Source organism: Crassostrea angulata, chromosome 10 (assembly GCF_025612915.1).
Source record: "Crassostrea angulata isolate pt1a10 chromosome 10, ASM2561291v2, whole genome shotgun sequence".
Taxonomy (NCBI): Eukaryota; Metazoa; Mollusca; class Bivalvia; order Ostreida; family Ostreidae; genus Magallana; species Magallana angulata.
In genome coordinates, this window is record NC_069120.1 from 37680088 (window position 1) to 37706812 (window position 26725).

General features: G+C 35.8%; 1 protein-coding gene across 1 annotated transcript in view; it reads left to right on the forward strand.

The window, feature by feature from the left end:
- LOC128166439 (uncharacterized) overlaps window positions 1-26725 on the forward strand; it is a 77979-nt gene that overhangs the window by 7456 nt on the left and 43798 nt on the right. The window contains exons 16-80 of the mRNA XM_052831607.1: window positions 1004-1086; window positions 1216-1303; window positions 1478-1603; window positions 1730-1809; window positions 1930-2170; window positions 2428-2640; window positions 2769-2888; window positions 3370-3531; window positions 3632-3817; window positions 3917-4048; window positions 4247-4438; window positions 4605-4736; window positions 4979-5164; window positions 5376-5507; window positions 5621-5974; window positions 6086-6280; window positions 6390-6527; window positions 6690-6878; window positions 7154-7285; window positions 7393-7584; window positions 7734-7850; window positions 8299-8502; window positions 8731-8859; window positions 9095-9418; window positions 9706-10023; window positions 10776-10967; window positions 11529-11657; window positions 11749-11934; window positions 12091-12237; window positions 12460-12642; window positions 12851-12982; window positions 13075-13260; window positions 13421-13552; window positions 13717-13905; window positions 14041-14172; window positions 14575-14760; window positions 14919-15050; window positions 15185-15382; window positions 15557-15688; window positions 15905-16090; window positions 16199-16330; window positions 16604-16780; window positions 16944-17072; window positions 17220-17408; window positions 17597-17719; window positions 17843-18025; window positions 18268-18387; window positions 18626-18808; window positions 18913-19041; window positions 19300-19488; window positions 19613-19747; window positions 19967-20152; window positions 20295-20453; window positions 20615-20806; window positions 22628-22759; window positions 23038-23223; window positions 23470-23598; window positions 23957-24280; window positions 24404-24589; window positions 24869-25006; window positions 25160-25345; window positions 25442-25573; window positions 25856-26041; window positions 26172-26306; window positions 26517-26705. Of these exons, the coding sequence (XP_052687567.1) occupies window positions 1004-1086; window positions 1216-1303; window positions 1478-1603; window positions 1730-1809; window positions 1930-2170; window positions 2428-2640; window positions 2769-2888; window positions 3370-3531; window positions 3632-3817; window positions 3917-4048; window positions 4247-4438; window positions 4605-4736; window positions 4979-5164; window positions 5376-5507; window positions 5621-5974; window positions 6086-6280; window positions 6390-6527; window positions 6690-6878; window positions 7154-7285; window positions 7393-7584; window positions 7734-7850; window positions 8299-8502; window positions 8731-8859; window positions 9095-9418; window positions 9706-10023; window positions 10776-10967; window positions 11529-11657; window positions 11749-11934; window positions 12091-12237; window positions 12460-12642; window positions 12851-12982; window positions 13075-13260; window positions 13421-13552; window positions 13717-13905; window positions 14041-14172; window positions 14575-14760; window positions 14919-15050; window positions 15185-15382; window positions 15557-15688; window positions 15905-16090; window positions 16199-16330; window positions 16604-16780; window positions 16944-17072; window positions 17220-17408; window positions 17597-17719; window positions 17843-18025; window positions 18268-18387; window positions 18626-18808; window positions 18913-19041; window positions 19300-19488; window positions 19613-19747; window positions 19967-20152; window positions 20295-20453; window positions 20615-20806; window positions 22628-22759; window positions 23038-23223; window positions 23470-23598; window positions 23957-24280; window positions 24404-24589; window positions 24869-25006; window positions 25160-25345; window positions 25442-25573; window positions 25856-26041; window positions 26172-26306; window positions 26517-26705 (10956 nt within the window). The remainder of the gene's footprint in view (window positions 1-1003; window positions 1087-1215; window positions 1304-1477; window positions 1604-1729; window positions 1810-1929; window positions 2171-2427; window positions 2641-2768; window positions 2889-3369; window positions 3532-3631; window positions 3818-3916; window positions 4049-4246; window positions 4439-4604; window positions 4737-4978; window positions 5165-5375; window positions 5508-5620; window positions 5975-6085; window positions 6281-6389; window positions 6528-6689; window positions 6879-7153; window positions 7286-7392; window positions 7585-7733; window positions 7851-8298; window positions 8503-8730; window positions 8860-9094; window positions 9419-9705; window positions 10024-10775; window positions 10968-11528; window positions 11658-11748; window positions 11935-12090; window positions 12238-12459; window positions 12643-12850; window positions 12983-13074; window positions 13261-13420; window positions 13553-13716; window positions 13906-14040; window positions 14173-14574; window positions 14761-14918; window positions 15051-15184; window positions 15383-15556; window positions 15689-15904; window positions 16091-16198; window positions 16331-16603; window positions 16781-16943; window positions 17073-17219; window positions 17409-17596; window positions 17720-17842; window positions 18026-18267; window positions 18388-18625; window positions 18809-18912; window positions 19042-19299; window positions 19489-19612; window positions 19748-19966; window positions 20153-20294; window positions 20454-20614; window positions 20807-22627; window positions 22760-23037; window positions 23224-23469; window positions 23599-23956; window positions 24281-24403; window positions 24590-24868; window positions 25007-25159; window positions 25346-25441; window positions 25574-25855; window positions 26042-26171; window positions 26307-26516; window positions 26706-26725) is intronic.

Below are 26725 nucleotides of genomic sequence, written 5' to 3' on the forward strand. Positions count from 1 at the left end.
TTACTGTAAATTCTAATTAAACGCGAAGAGTTAATATCCGCGTAAAACCACGAGAAGCCTGTCTCGCAAATTTTAAAATTTCGCTTTTAATTTTCGAACATATGTAAACTACATTAAACTATGATAAAATTTTGGCATTCGTGATTTAATGGTTTCGCCATTTGATGGTAAACCATTGAATCCCGGAATTAGGTACTCGCGTAAAATAAGGAATCTACAGTATGTACTTGTGTTCTGGGTTGTGGGTTTGCATATACATTGTAAATAAAGTAATGTAAAACTAATCTCTAGAAAAATTATAGAGCATGGAGATAGTCAAACTAAGTTGTCCATTTTAGCGAAGATTGTTTGTGTCACTTGTAACATTTACCTTTAACATTATCACTGGAGCCACACAATGGTGTGTATCTATAGCGAGAATGATTTAATGTTGGTAGTTATTTACATGTACATTCCTAGTTTAACATGCATGACTTCATTCATACAGGTTCGTGGATGGTCGGTAAGGACATTGGGCAGTTCAAATTCTCAAAATGAGACACTGGCTTTTTCATTACCAGCTATAGTCCTATTATATGTACTTCACGATGGCATACAGATTTAGCTACATTTCATAGAATTATGATTGTTCACCTTTAAGAAAGTCTTCTAGCAAATACTATTACCGTAATTAAAAGTTAAATTTACCAAGTCTCTTTATGAAGTAGGCTTTCTCTTATCATTATAGATGCATACATATATTTCTAGTAGATCTATTATTGCAACAAAAGTTAAAGATCGCAAAAAATCTTTAAAAAACTGTTTCAAAGCCAAACTTCTTTAGAATGCTTTAATTTGTCTTCTTTGCACACAATATTAAGCTTTTATTGCTTTATCTCCTCAACTTTGTAGGTAGATCCTTTGGGAGGAATTTATATATCAATTCTCTTTCCTAGCAGATTAACTTTAAATGATTTGATTTTATATTAAAAAATGTACACGCAAATCAATTATTCTTTGACAGGCCAGAGATCCAGAGGGCCTACCTCTAACCTTTACAATAACTGCTGGAAATGTTAACAGTGATTTCATAATCAATTCAACAACGTAAGTCTATTTTGTACATGATACAAATTTATGATCAGTGATGCTTATGATTTCTACAGCTTAATAAATATCATCTGCGTGTATATGTAGATAATGTGTAAACATTTGAAATGATGCTTGGTATTTCAGAGGTGAACTAAGAACAGCAAGACGTTTGAATAGGGAAGGAACACCTCAATATACGCTAAATATTCAAGTTCAGGATCAATCAGGATTGGTATGAAAAAAACATTTTTTTTATCCATTTATTATTTTTTTTTATTTCATTTCCTCAAAACTGTTCAGTGCATTCATTTTGATTCATAAGATGAAAGAAAAATCAGTGTCAAAGAGATGTTCCAATTCATAAAACATGAAAGTTGATGGACTCGAATTGCTTTCTTCCTTGTAGACTGCACAGACAACACTTACAATTATTGTACAAGATGTCAACGATAACAACCCTGTTTTTACACCAACATCCTACACGTTTAGTGTGTTTGAGGGCAGAACAAATGAACCTGTAGGAACTGTTACGGTATGATTTGATTAATATAAGTATCTAAATAGAAGATTCAATATTTTGATTCATGGCTTTTTAAGAATTTTTATATACTCTAGAGTACAAGAGAGTACAAAAGGAGCTCCTTTTTTTTTACCTTAGGCAACAGATTCAGACACAGGAGCTAATGCCCTTGTAAATTATCAGATATCACCATATTCATCAACTGACTCTGCAAATTTGTAAGTACATGTAAAGGTTTTCTTCAGCACTGCTGCGCTAATATTTGAATCTTTGTAACTGTCATCCTTTATCAAATTCTGTGGTTTTAAATTCAATAATGACATCTGATATTGCACCAGATTTTTCATAACTTCGACTGGAGCCATCACAACAGCGACGGCATTGGACTATGAAGTTAAGCAAAGACACGTCATTCTGGTGCTGGGCACCGATGGAGGTTTTAGCAGCAGGACAGGAACAGCCACCGTCACCATCAATGTTCAGGATGTGCAGGACGTGATTCCTTTGTTTACAGAGACCAACATAGAACGCTCTATTCCAGAGAGACAGCCAACTGGGACATCTGTGGCTCAAGTCTTGGTATGTATTACTGTATTAATTTTTTTGGCTATCACCATATTTGATCAAATTTGTTAACCATGAATTAAGATTCATATTATGCTAAAAATTGTTCAAATTTTATTTTTTAATTAGGTTTTGTTTTAAAGTCTGCATTATCTCAACCATAGAATAAATGTGAAATTTGTGAATGTGTATATTTAGTAATACGGAAAATGTCTGTAAATGGTTTTGACATGCATGTATTGCAAAATCATGATGATATTTTGTTTGTTCAGGCCATAGATCAGGACACAGTTGATAGCATCACTTACAAATTCAGTACAGGAGATTTCACTGTTTTCAATATAAACTCAAACAGTGGCGTTATTACAAACAACCAGCTTCTGCAATATGAGACAAGGAGCCGCTACGTGTTCACAGTGACAACAGCCGAGGGAGAGTCATCTAATGCTCTCTCTGCAACAGCAACAGTCACTATCAACATACAGGTAAGTATTTTTACTAACCTTAATTGTGGATGAGGTAAACAAATGCCTTTAAACAGGTAATATAAATTTAAAAATTTGCAGAATGGTCCAACTTTTTGTGTGGATTGATGATGTGGTTTTTTTCTCAGGACATCAACAATTACCCTCCAGTGATTCAGGCTGTGCCATCCAATTTGCAATTCCTGGAGAACATCCCGGTGGGAACGGAGCTTTTGTCCAGTATCACTGTGACAGATGCTGATGCTCAGGTAAGTTCAGAGAGTAATAATATGTAAATAGTGCCTGTTTGGGAGGGTAACAGTTGAAATTGACACCCCGAGAAAACCATTGTCAACCGACGCGAAGCGGAGGTTGACAATGGTTTTTTAGGGGTGTCAATTTCAACTGTTATCCTCCCAAACAGGCACTATTTATTTTGTTATACTGAATGTCTTTTTTAAAATTTTTAAGAAAATTTTACTGCTTTTATATAGGAATAACATGAATTCTACAGCGAACCGTACGCGCATAATTTTCGCGCATGTAACATTTTTTAATGTTACCCGTTGCCAAGTGCGTTGCTAACGCTGAGGTAATAGTAAATATTATTAACTGCGTCTTAACCAATCAGATTTCAGTATTTAACATGAAAGTATAACAACATAATATATTGATTTTTGTTCATTGATCATTACTTTATGGGTTTAATCATTTGTTTATTTCATTGCATTTTTTTTCCTTAAAATACAGAATACTGCCAACAGTCGGGTAACATTCAGAATTACCTCGGTAACTTCTAGTGCAACAGTTCAAAACCCGAACTTACAACAGTGGTTCTACATCAACCCTGAAACTGGAAAAATAACCCTTGCGAGGTCATTTCAACAAGATCCAGGGGTTACCAGTTACAATGTAAGTGTTTTGTTTGATATGAATTGAATGTCTTACAAAAAAAAGATTTCAAATTACAATTATCTTCTTAAATTACATTACATTGTTGTTTATTATACAGATTAATGTCAACGTACAAGATGGCGGAGTGCCACCTTTATCTGCCTCCACCACAGTTACAATTACAGTGATCAGAAACACTGCTCCATTTTTCCCTGCTCCCAAAACAACCACAGTCACCATTCCTAACACCCGAAACAGTGGCTCTGAAGTCATCACCTACACCGCTACAGACAATGATGCCAGGGTAAAACACTTATGATAGATTTCATTATACAATATTTTTTTATTTATAACCCTGTACTTGTTAAGGATAATAAATGTTTTGATTAATTTCTGTATCCAGCCTGAGTTTAACCAGGTGACCTACTCCATGGTAACTGACACAACAGCAGCCTCCCTGTTCAGACTGGAACCAACAAGTGGTAGGATCACTCTGGTCAGCAGCCTTACAGCTGATGATGCCCCGCGGTATCTGGTATGTTGTGTTTTCAGATTCTACCTTTTAAATCTTTTGTCAAAGCTTTCTAGTAACTCTAGCATCATTGAAACATGTTTCAAACATGTACATGATTGTATGTTTGAAATTTGATCATTTAAATTTCAGTAATGTTGAAACTAGTTATATAGATGATTGTTTACAAATAAACTGATCCATTTGTCTTTTGCTTTTTAGTTGACAATCACAGCAACAGACAATGGTGGTTTGTCGGACACAGGAACAGTGACTGTGAGTGTGGACCGCAATCTGAACGACCCTCAGTGGTTCCCTACTGGAGGACCTTATAGCGCCACAGTCAATGTGACCGAAAATAGACCAGTCTTAGAGACGGTGTACACCCTGTCTACACAAGACTTGGATGTTCAGGTATTATTAGATCTAGTATGTAGAATATGACTGATTTACGATGAATTGAATTCAGATATGCAACTTCACAGTCATAGAGGGAAGAATAATCCTGAATACTATGCAATGTATTACGGATTAATTCTAACAGATTTTGTAATTATTTTGAAAAATTTTGTGATTACAGGAACCATTCAACACCAGGATCTATAGTATTTTATCAACCAGCAGTGCTGCCCAACATTTTCAAATTTCAAGTCAGGGAAATGTTCAGATTATCAGATCACTGGCCATTGACCGTACCGTCAACCAGTATGTGGTGAGTGTGATCTTCCTATATTTAGCATTTAATTATATATTTGGTTCTATGAAAATTCAAATTCTTATTACACACTTCAAAAGACTTCTTTACCCTAAAGACCATGACAGTTTCCTTTTTTAAAACTTTGCCTTATCCAAGAATATATGTGGAACCATGTGTAGTATAATTTTTTTTTCACATTTGTAAGCAGTGCGACTGAGATAATAATGATATTAACTTTTGACATTGACTATTTGTAGCTGACCATACAGCTAAGGGATGGTGGAAATAAAGTGGCTGCCCAGCAGTTTACATTGACTGTGAATGTCATCAGAAATACAAACCCACCAGTCTTCTTTGACACTTCTTATTACCAAGAAATCGAAGAAACACTTGCTGTGGGGACCAGTATTTTACGAGTGCAGGCCAGTGATCAAGATCCAGAGGTTAATATTCAAAATCTGTATGAATAATTTACAAATCAGCTGAACTAGCATGTGACGTTCATGTTGTAAAGTTATTAAACTGTAGATAAGAATTCCATTCCAAACCCTATTGTGTAGCAAATGTATATGTGACTGTATAAATAGGTATACACTTTACATGCATGATTATGGACAACTATCAGTACTCACTTATTTTTTCAAAACCTTTCAGCTTCAGTTCAGGACCATAACTTACACACTGTTAGCCAACACTGCTGGAAACAATCTGTTTTCGATGGAGCAAGGAACTGGTATTATCAGAGTGAAGAGTGCATTAACTGGCGATCCTACTGTAACATTTAATGTGAGCAAAACTGATTCAAAAATAAAATTTGTATCATTATGATTTACTTGATATGCTTAAGATTTCTAACATTAATTATAAATTCATAATATTTTCTAACTTCTTTTCTGCAGATGGTGGCAGTTGCTACAGATGGTGGCAGCCCATCCCAATCAGCCAACGCAATGGTAACAATCAAAGTCAATCGCAATCGCAACACTCCAGTGTGGAATTCTCTTAATTACCAGGCCACCATTTTAGAAACCCAGACTGTGGCGTTACCTTTAACCCTGAGTCCCACAGGTCTCTCTGCTTCAGACAGTGATGCTCAACCACCCAACAATGTGGTCAATTACCGCTTGACAGCTGTTGTTGCCAGGAGTGGGTCTACTGTCTATGCCAATGAGCAAGGCAACTTTGCTGTCAGTAACACTGGGCAGGTGACAGTGAGAAGTCCTTTAAATGGGCTCACTGCCACGGAGTATTTGGTATGTTAATTGACATTAGTTACATGTACCATCCTGTAATGAATGAATTACTATTTATAAAAGCAACTGATTGAGAAGTTTGGTGTTGACTTTTTAAATTCTTTTAAACAGCTGTATGTGGAAGCTTATGATTTGGGAGATCCCTCCAGAGTTAGTTCTAGTAACGCTACTGTCACCATCAATGTACAAAGGAATAGAGCACCTGTTTTTGTGCAAACATCTTATACCTTCGATATGAATGAAGTTGCAACTGTTAATCCTCAGACTGTAGTCGGACAAGTTCTGGCCAATGACCCAGATAATGGAGTAAGTATTGATAAACTCCAGACCAAACAGTGATCAGTGTTTGAGTTAAGATTGTTAGTGATGTTGTAATGATAGAACTTGAATTTAATAAAATTTTCGTATTTTACAGATCCCAGAGTTTAATACACTTTCTTATGCCATTGAAAATATTGGTATCGGATCGCCAAATGCCTATCTTGCTATAGATTCCAATGGTCGCATTACCTTGCAAAATATTGTTAGTGGTATACAGGACAAAGAATTCAGGGTAAGTACCATTTAATAACAAACAAAATGCAAACTAAGAAATGGGAACACTTGGAGTAAAATAAGGACTTGGCCTTCTTTACCAATTGATTTTTATACATTTTTGAAAAATCTTTAGGGGTATGACAAGTTTTGACTATTGGATTATTTTCATTTTTTTTAGTTTTTGGTTCGTGTCTCAGACAATGGAGTACCTTCATTAACTGATGAGGCTGTGGTCACTGTAAACATCAAAAGAAACTTGTGGACCCCTGCCTTCAATCCACTGAATTATGCTGTCACTATTCAGGAAACACTTCCGGTGGGAGCAGAAATTGGAGTAACTGTTGCAGCAACAGATCAAGATTTAAGTGTTAGTAAAATTGCAACTTTTTATTTGTTTACTGTATTAAAATAAATGTGATGATTTGATATAAATTATTATGTACTAATTTTGTTTACCTTCTTATAAAGCAACTAACCTATGTGATTTACTCTCGTTGAGAAACATTTCAGAAAGATCTTATTTTGTTCACTTAAGGAGTTTGTTAAGGTGTATGTACATGTATATAAAACAAATCTGCCAGTACAATAAACAGTAAAGCATTCAACTTTTCTTTATTAACAACATGGAGATTTTGTTTTCAGGCACCAAATAATCAAGTCGTGTATTCAGCTAATGGAGACCAGAGTGCCATTCAGTACTTTGATATAGATGAGACATCTGGGAAAGTCTTGGTTAAACAACCTTTGTATACAGGGACTTCTTCTCAATACATTGTAAGAATCTTATTTTAAAACTCAAGACACTTGAATGAACCATTTGTTGTAAATATGTAAAATGGACATTGCATTATACTTAATGTGGCTCTTATTATCTTTTGCAGCTGACTGTTAGAGTAGCTGATAGAGCAACACCACCGCTGGAATCTCAGCAAACCGCCTCGGTGACCATTACTGTCGAGCGAAACCAGTTTCCTCCAGTTTTCCGGAATCTGCCCACAACTCGATCTCTTCCTCGCACTGCAGGATTTGGTTTCAGTGTCTACACTGTCTTTGCTAATGATAGCGATATTAGGGTAAATCTTTTATTTCTCAACCATATACATGTATTACATAATTAAAAGTATGTATTATTGTATATGCATCGAGCAAATTACTTGCATATATAAGCGAAGGAGAAACGTTATTTGAATACATGAATAATATCTATTGTTATCGGTTTCAGTCTCCTTTTAATGTTGTCTCCTACTCCCTTGTGTCAGGAACAAACCAGTTCCAAATTGATCAAACAACAGGCCAGATAACTTTACGGACAAACTCTCTCACACAAGCGGAGTATGTTGTGAGTATTATGTTCTGATGCTCTTGTCTATATTAACATATATACAGTTTATATCAATTTTATTGCATGAAAATTCATGAATTCCTTTTTTTTTTGGGGGGGGGGGGGTAAGGGGGTTGCTGACAAATTTTTATAGTGCAAGTATGAAAACATGTACAATTAATTTTTTTGTTTTATATTTTATACAACATTGAACTTTCAAAATGATGAAAATAAATAAAAGAAAATTGTTATTTCTAGTTTTGCAAAACTTTTATCTCATGGGAAAAAATATGCAATAAATGAGATGGTATTTAAATGAAATATTTACAAAAAGTGGACAAGGCAGGCAGTACATTGTGTGTCTGAAGCGATACCTTACAGACATAAACAAATAGTAAGTTAAAATGATTTGCAACTGTGTTTATAATATCAAATTTGATATTGGTGGCTTTACAATTACTTGCAGTTGACTGTTGAAGCCAGAGATGGAGCAGACATTCCAAGGAGAAGCTACTCCACACTGACTCTCACAGTAGACAGTAACTTGGAGAAACCTGTGTGGGCCAACCCTGGAGCATCCTCGTCATACGAAGCCACTGCCACAATATACGAGACACATGATTATGTTACATCTGTGTTTTCATTCTTAGCTAATGATTTAGACAGTGTGGTAAGATATCCATCAATTATTAACATTGGAATGATGTATCAGATCTAGTTAGCATCCAGTAAATAACATGTTCATGTTTAAAAAAAAATAAAAATACAGAATTTATCTATTAGCATTCATTTTTACTGATTTAAGAAGAATTTGGTGCTTCAAGAGGATATTCCTATGAATAAATAAGGCGGGGTTACTTTTGGGGGTCAATTGCTTATACCTGAGTTTCTTTGACAGAGCCCATACAACACAGTCCGATATGTTGTGGAAGGGAATGGAAATGCCCCAAATTTCTTCACTGTGGCTGACAATGGACAAACATTCCTCAAAACATCTCTGCTGCAAAGAACAGAAATCCAGTTCGTGGTATGTTATTGTTTAGCTGAAAAAAATCCTGTACATATGCATAGTTAAGTAAAGACAATATGTATTAAGACATATTAATTGAAAACCATGCACAAAGAACGCTTAGTTGTCTCTGCAACAGAAAAAAGACCAATTTAAGTGACAGTGTACATTTAAAGGAGTATCATGGTTTTCTGGTTTTACTCAGAAATGCTTGTCTCTGTGGTAATAATGTACATGTCTTTGAATTTTTTAGTTGTTGGTGAGAGCAGAGGATGGAGGAAACCCCCCTCGTCAGGCAGACAACAAAGCAAGACTTACCATAAATGTCATAAGAAACAACAATGCTCCACAATGGCAGAACCCCATGACAACAACTCTGGTCTCCCAACAAGCAGGAGTCGGCCAGACCGTGGGAAATGCACTGTTAGCCACAGATTCTGACACTTTCTTTAACGTTGTGAGATACGAGATCATTGGAGATGGGGATTCCACTGCCTTCTTTACAATCGCCAACCCAGCTAATGGGCAGATCACTGTGGCTAACTCTCTGGCATCATCCTCTGACCTAGTGTATTATGTAAGAAAATTTCAGAACATTATTAATTTGTTTCGAAAAGTTTGACTTTGATTTGCACTGTATTGAACATATCTATAGTCTCTTTTAAGATTATCTCTATTTACGGTACTGGGTAACAAAAAATAGAGAATAAAAATGTGGAGTTAAAATCCCAGTTTATAAGTGTGATATCTTTCAAGATAAAGTGAACTAGGAAACAGTATTTAATTGTATTTTATAATTCATTGGTTGGAAAAGAATTCAAATTATTTTGTTCAAAATGCTGAAGATTTTATTATCTTTTGTAGATCCGAGTACGAGCCTATGACAATGGTGTGCCAGCAAAGGACAATGTGACTGTAGTCACTGTGACGGTAGAGAGGAACAACTTTGCACCAGAGATTACCTCCCCTACTGTTAGTGAAAGAATTCCAGAAACTCAGGATCTGGGTGTAACTATAGCAACAGTTACAGCTACAGACAGGGACACCCAGTCACCTCACAATGTGATCAGATTCCAGATGTTTGCTTCAACGCCAGCCTCAGATTACTTTGGAATTGACAGCCAGAATGGAAACATCTTTGTCAAGAGAGACCTGACTTTAGATACTTCGAACAGATATCTGGTAAATTCATAGTCATGCTTGTATAGCTTACTGATCTTAAGGTGCTTCACTACACCTTGAAATAGTTTCTCAAATCAGCAGAAAATTACTTGATTATGATAGAAAGCATGATGGATAAGAAGTATATATATCAAATAGGCGGAAAAATGTGCAATTTTAGATCAAAAATGGTATTTTTAAAAATTTCATTCAATTTACATAAACAAAAGCCCCAGGTGGATTCGAACTCACCACCTATGATTCACAAGCCTGATACTTTAACACTGAGCTATGAGGATATACATCTGAATCGATTGATACAAACAGTTTAACAAAACATTTAAATCGCCATCTTGTGACGTAGTGTCTTAAAAAGTATAAGTCTCTGTGTAGTGAAGTACCTTAATATACATACAACATCGTCTTCATCCTTAACAACTGTAAACATGCTTGTTTTATTTCCTGTATCTAAAAGCATCTCTCAGTCGCATTCAGTATCATTATTTTGTTCAAGTAAATAGACAGAATTGTCTTTCCATCAGACCAGATTCATACTATTTTGAAATATAAATGCTGATTAGCTTTTGAGTTGTTTTTTATTAATTAAAAGTGTTTGGAAAATGATTGCTTTAGAGGTCAATGTTTTTAACTTTATGTTGTATGTATGCTTGAATCATACTCAAAGAAATGATATACTGGTTATAAGCAGCTTTTCAATTTAATACCTCATTTTTTTCACCCATTGATAACCTGTGTTTTGTATTTTTACTTAGATGTATGTACAAGCCTATGATATGGGATCTCCCTCCAAGACATCAGCTACCAATGCCACAGTGACAATAGATATATACAGGAACTTACGAGACCCCTTCTTCAGTGGGGGACCATTTGCTGCCACCATTCCTGAGACTTCTGTCATTGGAACTTCTGTACTACAAATCAACTTTGGTGACAGTGACACTGACGTGAGTGTGTTATATTTCTTGTTGGATATTTCTAATATGATTTGATACATTACATTCAAGACTAGTACTGTATTCAGAAAAATGTTTGCCCCTGTTTTATTTTTGCCCCTTTCACCCTCTTTGTCAGTGGGCAAATTTTAGACTGACCAAATTCCTATGTCTCAAGTTATTTATCTTTTAACACTACTTTGTCTGGGTGAATTCAAGATGGGGCGAAACTGTTTGCAAGCACAGAAGGGTGAAAATAGTTTGGGGCAAAAAAAACCCTGTACACAGTGTAGGGTTTATTAGATGGGCAGAAAGGCACTGTGGGGTATATGCCATTCTTATTTTTTCTAAAGGATGATAGCCTAGTATTCCACTTAATTAGCATATATGTCTTTATGCAATCTGTATTACAATTTTGTTGAATTTACATTTAAAGAACTGAAGCAGTGCAAAAAAGCTTTCAACTGTAGTTCAAATTCTATCCAAAGTAGTGTGTGAAATATTCTGCCATATTTGAAAAAAAAAAGCACACAAGATATTAAAATGAAATGCTACAATTTTGTCTTTTTTCAGGCACCATTCAACACAGTGACTGTATCTGCCATTGGAGATGACAAAGCCCTGACTTATTTCAGTCTGGATATTAATAACCGAATTGTTGTGAAGAGTGATCTGAAAGCAGACTCGGACACTCAATATCTGGTGAGATGGGTGTAGAAGAAAGAAAAAAAAAAAGTATGACTTACTGAATATAAAAGACTTAGATCAAATTTATTTTATTTTTCTATTTCAGATGAGAATTTTGGCTCAAGATGGTGGATCACCTCCAAGAACAGCAACCACGGTAGCTTCCATAACAGTGCAGCGCAACATCAATAGTCCAGTATTTGAGAGACAGTCTTATAATGAGACAATTCTGGAAACACGACAACTTGGTCTTTCATTCCTGCAAGTAAAAGCAACAGATGGAGATACAAGGGTAAGTCCACCACCAACTGTAGCTCAGGGAATTTCATTTGAAAAGAACACAAACATGCAATTTTCCGGTTTGAAATCTTCAGATGAAAATAAAGTATCACTTTATGTTAGTTTAAATTTCTTAAACTATTTTATATGCTCTTTGATTGATTTTCAGGCACCATACAATGAAGTTCGATACTTTATGAGCACAGATGCAGGAAGTACTTTGGGAGCCCAGTATTTCATGGTGGATGATGTCACTGGAGACATCAGTCTTCGCCAGTCTCCCATGCTGGATAATGCTAGAACTGTTGATTACACTGTAAGATTTTAGTTCAATTTAATAAAAGCATAATTTAAAGCTTTAAAACATCACGTTATCGTTTTATGCTAACACAGCCCGCGCTGAATTAAAAATTGGAATGATGTACAAATGTACCACTTAACTTTTCTATGAAGTGAAAAACATCAACGATTAAAAAAAAAAATTTCATCAATACAATGACTCTATATATAATTCCAATGGTGTTTTTTTTGTTTGCAGTTTACTGTGAATGCTGTAGACAGAGGTGGTCGCTCGGCAACAATACCTGCTAGCGTTCGAGTGACAGTGATTCGAAACACCAACGCTCCAGTCTTTATCAATCTGCCCAATGCCAATCAGATCAACCATAATACCTCAATAGGAACCCAAGTCTTCCCAGTGTCGGCTAGAGATCCAGATCCTGTAAGTACAATTCCAAGCAATTTCCTGTTTTTATATTTTGTGTTGATCTTAAAACCTTATCTGATCCATATTTGTTATAAGAGCCTTAACATGCATTCAAGAGAACATGTTATTCCATGTCATTTAAAGGTAACCAAATATTAAAATCAATGAAATCAGTTAGTTTGCGATTGTTTATAAATTCTGTCTTTGGCTTTGCTTTTGATAGGGTGTGTTTGGACAGCTCACATACAGTCTTACAGGGGATGGAGAATCCCCCAGTGTATTCGACATCAACCCAACCTCAGGGGCCATAACTCTGCAGCAGTCACTGTTCTCTCAAACTTCTACCCTTTATACGGTATTAAATCTTGATTGATTTTAAAGCCATGTTTCAATTCAGTTGAGGAGTCTTCTTACAGTTCTACTAATCAAAGCCCCCCTTTTTTGTAGTTGAGAGTACGTGTCCAGGATGGGGGCAGTCCCAGGAAGGAAGCTATGAACACCCTGACATTGACTGTTCAACGAAATTTTGAAACTCCCCGCTTTGTCTCAAACAGTTATACATTCACAATCAAGGAAAATGAACCAATCGGATTTAGTGTTGGACAAATAGTTGCGACAGATGCTGACTCAGCTGTAAGTGTTTAATGGGTCTCAGGATTCTCTCCTTCACACACATACAAGTTGTCAGGATTCTACTTCAGGCAAAGCCACGTGAATTAATGCATTTATATATGTAAATGAAATCGACTGTATGTCAAACCTCCACATCATTTTCTTGTTTTTTCTTTTGTAGCCACCAAACAATTTGGTAGAGTACTACTTTGTAGGGTCAACACCATCACAGAGGTTTTTAATTGATTCTAGGACGGGAATTATTACCATTAGAAAGGACCTGACCACAGAGGAAACCCCATCTTCTTATAGTGTAATTTTTAAAAACAAATTTATATAGCTATAGGATTGTGCTCTTTTTAAGTTCACTTCTGGTTTTTCAAAAGATCCCAGTTCTGTACTATCATTTTAAAACAAAAGAATCTTTTAATAAGAATTATTGATATGATAAAACTACTTTCATCCATTTATTTATAGTTCCGGGTTCAAGCAAGAGATTCGGGTTCACCACAGAGACTTAGTCAGGAAATCCCACTGACCATTAATGTTCAACGAAATGACTATGACCCATTGTTTGGCAACTTGCCATTCAGTGTGACAATACCAGCAAATGCTAATCAATTTTCAACTGTTTACACTGTAAACTCAACTGATGCAGACACTGTGGTAAGATCCTGGATTTAATGTAATGTATTTTTAATGAAATAAATTAATGCGAGTTTTAGCCTTAATAACTATACATGGTCCATTTTTACATGTTGTAATAGTATTTGTAGTATTAAGATATTTTCTTTGCATTAGCTTGATTTCCAACGCCGAGAATATGATATCATAGGAGATGATGCTGCCACAAGTTTGTTTGCTGTGGACCCAACAGCTGGTAGAATAACAATAAGTTCTCTGCTGACTTCAGATCCAGCTGTACAATATAGGGTAAGATATAAAGTGACTGAATGCTATCTTCAATCCCCTAAGAAATCTAAAATTGATATTAACCATATCTTACTATGAAGGCTTCGGTCTTAATTGTGAAACATTTTTGCAATAGCTTATTCTTAAGAGAGTCCTATTGATGTAAAGGTTTTTTTTTTTCTATCTTTGTATGTTTTGTCATGGATTTTGATATGTCTATTGTTTGTACGGCTATATTATGGTGTGGCCTTTTCCATCTGTCATCCATAGTTTTTAATGTCCAGAATAATCTTGAGCATCTGATTATCAACAGATATACATCATGTGCATTTAGTGCAAGATGAATATCATGTACCAAAGTGGTGCACTTCATTATTCTTTGTGTTTAGATATTGCATATTTAAAAAAGATCTGTGTTAACAGGTTAGAGTGCGTGTAAGAGACTTCGGAACTCCTAGACGCTCATCAACAAGCCTGCTTCTAGTCAATGTGACCAGAAATCTGAATGCTCCACAATTCAATCCAACTCAATACAATGCCACTATCTTAGAAACCCAGCCCTTGGGGTCCAGCATACAACAAGTGTCCTCTAGCGACCTTGACACAACGGTGAGCACCTGTAGTTCATGTGAAGCAAATTGAATTTCTGAACAAAACAAATATTTAAACATTCACTGATTGGCAATAAAGAACAGCATAAGTTTGAATTTTATATCAGTCCTGGCTGTGATAATTAATTTTGGTTTTTTTTTGTTTTTTTTTTGCAGGCACCAAATAATGTACCTACGTATACATTGAGTGGAAATGCTTTAGCACTCCAGTACTTCCAAGTCAATCCAAGTACAGGAGTCGTCTCCCTTTATAAAGATCTACGAGACGATACAGCAACTTCTTATACTGTAAGTAAACTGATCAAGTATAACTGGAATCAGATATATGATGACAACTAATAAAGATAAATATGAAGGTGATTTTCAATGTATTTTATCATATGACAAACTGAGTTTGACAATAAAGTTTGCTCTCGTCTTAGCTCACGGTGACTGTAGCTGACAATGGTTCCCCATCACTTGCTGGAACAAACACGGCCACAGTGACAGTGCAGGTCAACAGGAATCTACAGCCCCCACGCTTTATCAATGCTCCCTACAGTTCCACCATTACAAGGCTTGTTACAGACAACACTCCTTTGCCTGGAGTGACAGTTTCTACGGCTGATGATGATACTGTGGTTAGTTACTGTTGATAAATCAATATCCAAATTACAAATATGCAGAGGGAAAAAAGATAAGTGGTTGAAAATATAAATTGATCAAGCTAAATATAAAGAATATCTTAGTACTTTTGGACCACTTTGAAATTTCATGGGATGCCTATTAAATGTAGTTGAATAAACTGTTTGTAGAGTCCATTTAGAGATGTTACAGTGAGCGTGATTGGGGACGATTCAGCAGCGAGCCTGTTTGAGTTAGTGGGATCAAGTGTTCGTGTTCGAAATGCAGCAAATTTAGCAGCAGACACAGCTAACACATACAAGGTGAGATATTTTGTCAGGAGAAGAAAGCGTGTCATTAATTGTTTAACAGTTCACACTAATCTTTTACTGAAGTTTGTGTTTTAACTTTTATAAAAATTTTCAATAGCTTTTAACTCACATCAAGTATAAACCCAAATTGTTTGCACATTTTTTATAGGTTTTGATATCTATCAATCTGAGTAATTGACTTTTAAGTGCTGTTCTTGTTATTCGTAGCTTCGGCTGTTGGCAGAGGATGGAGGTTCTCCAAAGAAAACTGCTACTACAACCATAGATATCACTGTGAGAAGAAATATGGTGCCCCCACAGTTTAACCCTACAGCATATAACGCAACAATCCTGGAGAACTACCCTGTCGGAAGTGAAATTGTGATGGTGTCTGCCACAGACTCAGACCCACAGGTTTGTCTTTCCATTATTTCTCTTTGTTAATGTAAAGTATGTACTGTAGAATGTTTTGGATTTTTTGCTACCAGTATGTCTAATGAAAAAAATGTTATGTTCTTTTAGCCCCCAAACAACCAGTTTAAATACAGTATAACTGGTGATACAACTGCTATGACCTACTTCTACATCAATCCAGACTCGGGGCGCATTTCTCTCAAACAGTCCATCAAAGGAACTGGAGTTAACCAATTCAGAGTTTGTATTAACACATTGTATTAAGAGTTTATTTTCTTTTTTCACAATGATTGTTAGTGGTCAAATTTCAATCAGGCCTATTACAAATTTGAAGATATTTCTATTGAATACAACTGCATATCAGTAATGTTAAGATTGGGCAAGATTCCTTCGCAAAGTGATTGGACCAAGAAAATACATTGCATTCTTGATAAAAAAAAAATTTCTCAGATTAATGTGAATACCACTGTATGATATTACCAGAGGTAAGTTTGAATGTTTGTCATCTTTCAGTTACAAGTGACCGCTACAGACGAAGGAACGCCATCTTTGAGCGGACAAGCCATTGTGACTGTGGATGTAACCATTGACGACACACTGAGGTTCACACAACTCCAACCATACACTGCCAGCATTGATGAGAATGACCCTGTAGATAGAGGGTTTATTACAGTTATAGCCACACCCCAGGTATAACGCTTGTGATGCACTGACTTAATAAACCATTCATCAAAATTTTGAAAAAACTCTGCTGAAAATCATTTTAAAGCTAAATAAGTTTGATGTATTAAAATTTACTTTTATCTGAAATTGGATTGTATTACATGTGTACAAAATTTGTCTTTTTTTGCAGCCGAATATCAAATACTCCATTGTTGGCTTCAGTGATAGTCCTGATTACTTTAAAATTGATGAGACCACAGGTGTTATATCTGTAAAAACTGATCTTCGAAGTGACCTATCCAAGAGAACTACATATTTGGTAAGTTGATTTTTGAGTTATCAATTTTTTATACAATTATAGCTGCTATTTCTAAAGTGGTAAATTACAGGAGTATTGGTTTTTGGGATGTATGTAGAATGTTTTATACATGTATTTAAATTAATAAATGTGCTTTTATAAAAACAGATTCAAGTAAGAGCAGAAAAACAGTTTCCTAATGGACTTCAATCTGTAGAGAATCTGGTCAATGTTACGGTTCTCAGAAACATCAATGCACCTGTGTTCAACTCCACTCAGTACCAAGCAAACATCAATGAAAAGTATGGCCTTGGACAGTCAGTGGTGCAGGTGTTTGCCACAGATCTTGATACTCAGGTAAGTCTACAGATCACCAAGTTCTTGAAATAATATCTCAGCGTTTCCAAGTTTTAAACACATGTAATTGTTTGATAGAATAAATCAATGCAAATTCTTACAGTAATTTTAAAGAATGGAAAAATCAGCCATTTCGTGTTGAAATTAACATAAGCATACATCACAAGAAACTTCTTTGTGACTTGCAGGATGTTCTCCTCTACTCCATCATTGATCAGGCTGGGGAGACGGAACCATTTTACATGGCTCCTAGCACAGGAATTATCACCTTAAAGCAGCTACTGACCGGCACAACTAAAACAAGATATGCAGTAAGGAAAATTTAATCCGTAAAATGCAATCTAAGTGCCTAAAAATATTTAGTGCACCAGGCAGTTTAGTATTTCACCCAACTTAATAGATCTTATTATGAAAGAATTATTCATCTTTCACAGTTTACGGTGCAAGTTCGGGATCAGTCCAAACCAGAGAAATTTGGGCAGTCAACAGTAGTCATCAACGTGAGAAGGAACAGCCAGTCTCCTGTCTTTGAAAGAACACCTTATGGTGCACCCATTAACTACAACCAGGCTCCAGGACCTGTGTATACTACCTCTGCTAGAGATCCTGACTTAACGGTAAGGATTATTCTGTTACAATACTTCATAAGTAAAATAAAACCACATGTACATAAGGTGTACTGTCGTAGAATCACATTTTGTACCAGAAACACATCTTAAATATTCATTAAAATTTTGGATTTGAAATAATTGCCTCTCATCTGTACAAATTGATGAATATGTTGATCGTTTCTTCTTTTTTTATTGAACTTCCACATATTCACATACCAGGGTTTAAACAAAGATGTTGATTGTTTCAGGGTACCTTGACGTATGAAGTAATTGGATACTTCTCCGCTCCCGGTTACTTCACTGTCAATTCCAATGGAGAGGTTGTTCTGCTGTCTAGTTTAGCCAGTGATACAGCTCAATCTTACACGGTAAGTACACATGAAGACCAGCTTCAAGGAAAGATGAAACTTGTTTTCTCTTATTTTGTTTTTTAACCATATGATTTTTGTAACCAGACAGATATTATAAAAACATCTAACGCACTGTTTGATATTTAATTTAAAGGTCTTAAAAAAGGAAATTTGAGGTCATAAATCGCACAAAAGTACATAAGTACATAATTATACAATAACTGTTTTGAGAATGATATTATGTGATTTTTTCCAGCTTGGTTTGGCGGCTTATGATAGTGATTATCCCAATGATAAGGCGTATGCAAATGTTACAATCACTGTCAACCGTAACCCCAATGCTCCAGATTTCACTAACCCATCCTACAGTATAACTGTCAATGAAAGTTACCCTCTGGCAGTTAGTCTGCTACAAGTCTCAGGCCAGGATGCAGATCAGGTACATACATCTCTCTCTCTCTCTCTCTCTCTCTCTCTCATATAAAAGCATACAGTGTCTTTTTATTGGACATCAAGAATTGCAGGTTGTATTTCTCCTTTCAGCATGTTGTTGAGTACATTCTGGAATCCAGCAATCCTATAGATGGCACTCAGTTCTTTTATTTGAACCCATCCACTGGTGTACTGACTGTGTCCAGACCTCTCACTGAGACAGGGACACAGACTTTCACTGTAAGTACATTTGACTTGCAAGTACTAAATAATTAACATTTTATACAACACATTTTTGTATAATGTAAAAGCTTCATTCTAAAACTTTGCATATTAAAACAAAGGAGAATCTTCGAGGATACTTGTAGTTTCTTAATTCTTAATTTATCCATAGGAGACACGGCACAGATACATTCATGTACAAGCATACTATGAAATGCTATCTCTAGTCTTTAAACTTCAAATGACTTATGTATGACATGTTTTACCTCCCTTTAGCTTCAAGTTCGTTTGAGGGATAATGGAATTCCTGCGAGATCATCTGCAACAACTGCCCCAGTAACTATATTTATCACAAGGAATAACAACGGTCCTATATTTGCTGGCACTTTTACCGCAAGTATAAATGAGACAACACCAACAAACACAGCTGTGCTCACAGTGGCAGCTACTGATAGTGATCCTAATGTAAGTCTACACACATTAAACATATTCTAAGGCATGCCATGCAATCTTAATGTTAAATGTCTGTCATGTTTCTTTTATATAAAGTCTTTTAATTCTTAATGTGAGGATTTATTTTGTCTTTCAGACATCACCCTATGGACAACTGAGATATCGTGTAATAGGAGATGGAGATTTCACTCAATTCTTCGATATCAATCCAACAACAGGAAGTATATCAGTTCAACGCCCATTAACCTCCCAAGACGTTGCTCTTTATCAGGTGATCATTCTTTACCATACCTCTGAAAAGCACTTCAAAAAGTTATAAATTTTAATTGGCAGATATTGGTAATTTGCAATGTGGAGAACATGCTGAGTTTTTATTTATGTATGGTTTGTAGTTGATCACTACAAACCCAATTAAATTAATGTGTGCATACAACTTGTACATGGTTATTTTTTTGTGTAATTTTGATTTCTTGTCTATGTATATCTATAGGGAAGAATTGTGGCAGAGGATGGAGGCTCCCCTCCCAGATCAGCTACTGCCACTGCTATTATCAACATCCTGAGGAACCTGAATGACCCGGTCTTCAATCCCAAATCTTACACAGCCACTATTTATGAAACTCATCAAGTTGGAGATGATATTGTTACTGTAACAGCCACTGATGCAGACCAAATTGTAAGTGTTTGATTAATTAAACTTAACATGAACCAGTTGTCATCACTGACCTGGCTCCTTTAAATGACTAGGAAAGCCTGATTGTTTTCAAAAGGAATTATATAAGAATATTGTATTATTTTGAGAATGTTATCTGTTTCAGCGACCAAATAATGAAATAATCTTTGAGATGTCTGATACCACACCCAATCTGAATAATGCAGGCTTAAACTACTTCAGTATCCGCACAGAGAACAACAGAGGCTTGATCTCCGTCACTCTACCTCTATACATAGACAATCTGAACACTGCAGTCTACACGGTTTGTTTCTTACGATTCCTCTATTGTATGATATGTCTATGTCCCCTACATAAGAGTGTCATTTATATATTAGCGTTTTGCGCAACCACATTACTCACACGTTTGCTGGGTTACAATTGTTTGTGCATAAATTGCTGCTGTAAACAGATGTCCTCTTTTAGTTCTCTGTCCGGGCTCGTGACAATGGAAGTCCTACTCGGTTCTCTGTGGATGCGGCAACAGTGACCATCACTGTGTACAGAAACTTGTTCCCCCCAGTATTCCAAGGTGAACCTTACACTGCGTCTCTGAACTTCAACAGTCCAAGTGGGTCTACAGTGCGACAAGTCAACGCCACAGATAATGATGCGCAGGTACATTTGAGTGTACTCAGATTTTAGCCCATAGGTTTTGTAAATTTAGTTGTATTGCTTTGGATATTTTCAGATTTCATCTTTGAGAATTGGAAGAGTTACATGAATTTATTTTTGCTTGTTGTAAACTGTTACCGTAATCCGGTGAATGTAATACGCAGTAGTGTACAATACGCACCCCCCACTTTGGGCCTGAAAATGGTGAAAAAAAGCTTGTTGGGATGTATAATACGCATGAAAAAAATATGACCAAACGGTAATCCTGAGTATGAACAAAGCAGTTACACTTTGTATGCACGCTCAACTTCATCGCGGGAATACGCTACCGGAAATAAGAAAAACAATATTTTCTTAGATACGGATTTATTGTAGCTAATACATCGTGGTAATATCTTTAATTCATAATCAATATTTTAAAAGAACTAGTATTAAATATTCTACCGTAAATAAAATCAACTACTTTTAAAAAGCGTTATATAGTTGTTTAGTCATTACAATCCATGTGAAGTGAAAAACGGACGATGTACAGGTATGGAGATAACGGACCTAATTAAATTCTTAAATGATTCCGATGATGATCAAAGTGATCAATTATAGGTCTGGAACATAATAAAATATATGCACAAATAGTTATGTTGTGTATAGTACACATAGCCTAAGGGGGGTGTCCGAGATACCCAAAGTGTCAAGCGTTAGCGGTGGGGGAGCACAACTGTTTCAATGGCTTCAATTAACGGAATAGGTTATAGAATTATTTATTTTCATAATTATTTGCAATTAATCAGTTAGCATTACATGAAAATGGTTAAAAATGAGCCAAATGATGTGTAAGCTGTTTTCAAAGATCGGTTACAAATAGCACGTGGCCATCCAAGTCCGCATTCTATTAATAACATCTGTAATGGCGGCGTACACGGAGATAAAGAATAGGCAGTTCAAATTAATTTTTAAAGGCCATTTTGAAACAGTTTATTTATTAACAGACTTCAAGTATACATTTTCTTTAATTAAATGCTATAACAATAATTTCCTAAGGGTTAAATAATAATATATATGTGATAATGAAGGAATGTTACGATGTATAGCGGGGTATCGGTCCTGTCTGTGAACAGCGTAGGTAATACGGCAGAATGATACCCCGTGCTTCAGCTAGGGAAAAAATATGTCCAAATCCTATAGGGATGTATAATACGCACCCCTTTCTCACGGTAAAAAATGCTGGGAAAAAAGTGCGTATTATATTCACCGGATTACGGTATTTGATGACATGTACATGTTTTTCATGGGAAAAGAGATTTGTAAGTCATATAACTTATTCCATTTATCTCTTCATCATCACGCAGGCACGTAGCATCAGGGGGGGCCAGGGGGGGCCTGGCCCCCCCACTTTTTCTCGCAGCAGCAAATTTTTTAAAATTTACATATAAAAAAATGAATTATAATGGAGTTGGCCCCCCCACTTTTTTGGAAGTTACTAAAAAATTGGTATGAAAATTAGGAAATGAGTAGTCAAATTGAAGTTACCCCCCCCCCCCCCACCCCCCCCCCACCCCCACGGATTAGGAATTTCATGATTTGGAGGGAAAAAAATTTTGGTAGGGAAGATTTTTTTTTTTTTTTTTAGCTGAGTCTACCCCCCCCCCCCCCCCCCCCCCCCCCCCCCCCCCCCCCCACGGATTAGGATTTGGAAGATTTTTGGAAAACTTTAAATTTCCCTTTTTTTGCTTGTCAAGATTTTTTGGATGGGTCTGGCCCCCCCACTTTCAAAAACGATGCTACGTGCCTGTCACGTTCAATTCTAATGTCATGATACATTTCCAGAGTCCACATAACACTGTGACCTATTCCATTATTGGAGATGGCACAGCACAGACATTGTTCAGTATCAACCCTGCTACCGGTTTGATCACCACTAGGCAAAGTCTGCAGAATAATAATGTGGAACGATCCTCGGTGAGTGCTACTTCTACTATAAATTGGATGTATATGTACACATACTTTTAATCTTGCCCTATTTTAGTTTAGGCTTTTCTTTTGATGGTCACAAAAGAATTTGACAATTTGTTCTTTACTGGGGACAGGCTATGTGAATGGGATGATATGCTTGTAATTTTGATTGACTAGTGATGTGATGGTCACACCTCCAGTATGACTGCCACATTCAATAATTCCAAAGTACATCCTATTTGTAAAAAAAGCCTTAAGTTTTTACAAAGAGAATTTTATTTTAGATTTTGGTCATGGCCAGAGATGGAGGCACACCCAGTCTAACTGCTACATCCACAGTATCAGTGACAATAGCCAGAAACCTTAACGCTCCTGTGTGGACCATTTCCACTTACAGTGTAAATATTACAGAGACCCAAGACTTGGGAACCCCCATTGCCGCCTTGAGTACGAGAGATGATGATGTAGAGGTAAGAAGCAAAAATGTTGATTTAATTTGGCTATTGAAACTGTCATGTTTTAGTGCTTTGAAGTTTAATTTGATTTTTGAAATAGGATGGATTTTAATTTAAATTTTAACCATGCACAAGTGAAAATATTTCTTAAAAGTGGTCAGGGATTTTTTGGAAGATAAAAAGACAATGCCAATATTTGTTAAATACAGAATATTCTCTATTCATTTGTCTGATGTATACATGTAAATCTTTCTTTTTCAGGCTCCTTACAACACAAGGATCACAACTTTAACTGGAGATACAAACATGATGCAATTTTTCTCACTGTCTGAGAATGGACAATTGTCGGTTAAGAAACAATTGACAAGTACTAATATCAGAACATTTACGGTAAGAAAATTCTACTTGATTTTTTTTTTGGATTTCCACTGCATCATTGAATTTTTGGTCTAAAAACTATTCCACTGAAGTTAAGTCTAGAATTTTATAACATATTAACAAGCTGTCCTGATGACAAGCAAAGCAGATCGACGTGTTACTACATAATGTATAAAAAGAATTGACTGTAGTTTTTTTTTTTAAATACATGTTCTATTTAATATATATAATTCTTTGGTACCCATGAGTGTTATTAACTGACAAAAATATGATGATGAGTAAGTTTGATTTACTTTAGATATAATATCAAGTTTTATGTTATATTTTTTGCAATATTTTTGTTGAGTTTTAATATGTGATGTTTTTATAGGGAACTGTCTCTCTAAGAGATGGTGGTAATCCTCCATTGACCCCAACAGGAGTAGAAACGGCCACCATTACTGTGTATGTGACCAAAAATGACCACACCCCATACTTCATCAATGAACCTTACTCTAAGGATCTGGAGGGCACCATCCAACTAGGTGCAAGTGTTTTCCAGGTCACAGCCAGAGACGATGACCGTGGGCTCTTTGGTTTGGTTCGGTATAGAATCACTGGAGATGACTTGGCTCCAAATTATTTCCAAATAGTGGACAGTGGTTTGATCTCCATCAAAAATGTGTTGAGCGGTGTGAATCAAAATCAATTCAAGGTGAATGTTGCATTCATATATTCAGTTGATAAAATGTGCTAACAAAGAAACACTTTGGTGATCGCAACATTAGCCAACAAATCCAATTTTGAATTATTTTGATATAACTTCTGTTTTATCAAGGTGAGAGTGGAGGCCTATGATGGAGGAAGTCCCAGCAAAACCAATGTTTCTGTGGTGACTTTAACGGTGAAAAGCAACTATCAGCGACCTATCTTCAACTTGCCATCATACTTTGCACGTATCCCAGAAACACAGAGTCTGGGTCAACGAATCATTGCAGTCACCGCAAATGATAGTGATGCACTGGTACGAACAAATATTTAATATGTTTATAACTGTTCTGTATATAATTAGTATGTAATTTTATAGGTAAAAACATCTCTAGTTTATTGGTTAAAAGAAAAAAAAATGTTTACATATTTTTTTTTTCACTGCATGAAATGATTAAAAACTTTGATTCTAAAGGTACAATGCATGATATAGTCAGTATAAATTATAGTACAGATGAATCAATTTTTACTAATTTTTTCTAGAGACTTTCCAGACTTTGCAGACTAATGATATTTTCTTATTTATGTTTAACAGGCACCAAACAATGTTGTGAGGTACTCTCTGACAGAAGGAGCTGATGACATTGAGTGTTTCCTGATAGATGCCCAAACAGGCAGCCTGTCTTTGAGGCGATCCCTTCTCTATGCTCCTTGCACTGGCAGTAGATACCAGGTAAAATGAAGTGCAGAAAATTGAATCAGACAAAAATGCTTGCTTATAGGTCTACCTTTGTGTAATGTACAATTTATATTGAGTTACTTTGTTTTATTATTTTCACAGATTTTTAGATACCGGTACTAAGTGATTTTGTTGTTTTTTTTACAGATGACGGTCACTGCCACGGATCTAGGTTTGAATCCTCTCTCCAACACTATAACTGTTACTGTGGATGTTGATCGCAATGCCAATCCTCCTGTCTTCCAGAACATCCCAGCAATTGCACCAATCAATGAAAATCAACCAACAAGTCAAGGCTTTTTCACTGTCAGAGCTACAGATGCTGACACAGTGGTATGACAGTGTCATCAATGGCTACAATAATCTATGAATAAAATTGATGGAGATTCTTCATCTGATTATGTAAATTAACTTTTTTTTTTTTTACAGAGTCCATTCGGAGATATCACATATTCCTTGGTTGGTGATGGAACAGCAACCATTTATTTCCAAGTAGATTCTTCCACTGGTGTAGTGAGTCTTAAACAGAGCATCCAACCTGATACAGCTTCTACATACAGGGTAAATATCTCTTGACAGGCTAGTCCCATCATAAAAATATTTGTAAAAATATTGCTACTTGATTTTGAGAAAACTAATTTTAACCATGAGGTTGTAGATGAAACTTTAAATTTTGACATGTGTTTTTATTTAATTGATTTTATCAGACATCCCATGTTTTCAATTTGAATTATTCAAAGCATTACTTCAGTCAAAAGTAAAACATTTTATATTCCACAGAGATGTAAACAGTTCCAAAGTAAGTTATACATGTGTTTATGATACACGTATCTATTTTTATAGCTAACATTCAGGGCTACCGATGGAGGCAACCCTCCTAAGTATGATGAGAAAATTCTAACCGTCAGCGTCAATAGGAATCTCCTTGCTCCTGAGTTTGTGCAACAGATCTATGAGGTTACAATCTGGGAAATTCAGGCCTTGGATACTGTAATACAAGAAGTTTCTGCACGTGACAATGACACCAAAGTAAGGATGGAATATATGACAGTTGACTTCTAATTGCAACTGATATGTTTGAATTAAAATTTTAAATTGAAATTGGTTTTCCATATATAAGAAGAAATGATGGTAATTTACTGCTATTTATTTTGAACAGGCTCCCCACAACGAAGTAACTTATGAAATAGTTGGTGATGCACTTGCTCAGACTTACTTCAGAATTGACAACGAAGGAAGGATTTATGTCAGGAGGCCTCTTACTGATGACAATGCTGACACAGGACTCTACACTGTAAGAGTTATAGAGGAATAATCATGATCTGAGCGTTTCATAAATATTAGCTGTCAAATATAAAAAGCAGGAAATTCAACTGCAAGCATTCTTTGAATCCCAGTAACATTCACACCCTATCAAATTTTTTGAGAAATGAATTGCTATCAACTACAATTATTATTGAAAGACTTGTAAAATTTACATGTCGGCTATCGTCATTGTTTTCAGGTATCTGTACGAGCCAATGATAAAGGAACTCCTCAAAGATCCAGCAGCACTTTGGCCACAGTGAGAGTGAATGTTTTAAGAAACAGGAACTGTCCAACATTTGCATCTTCTGTTGTCGACATTCCCATTGACCAGTCTTCAGTCAGCAGGGTTATTTATGATGCCAATGCCACTGATCCAGATGCAGCAGTAAGTCAAGTAGCAATTAA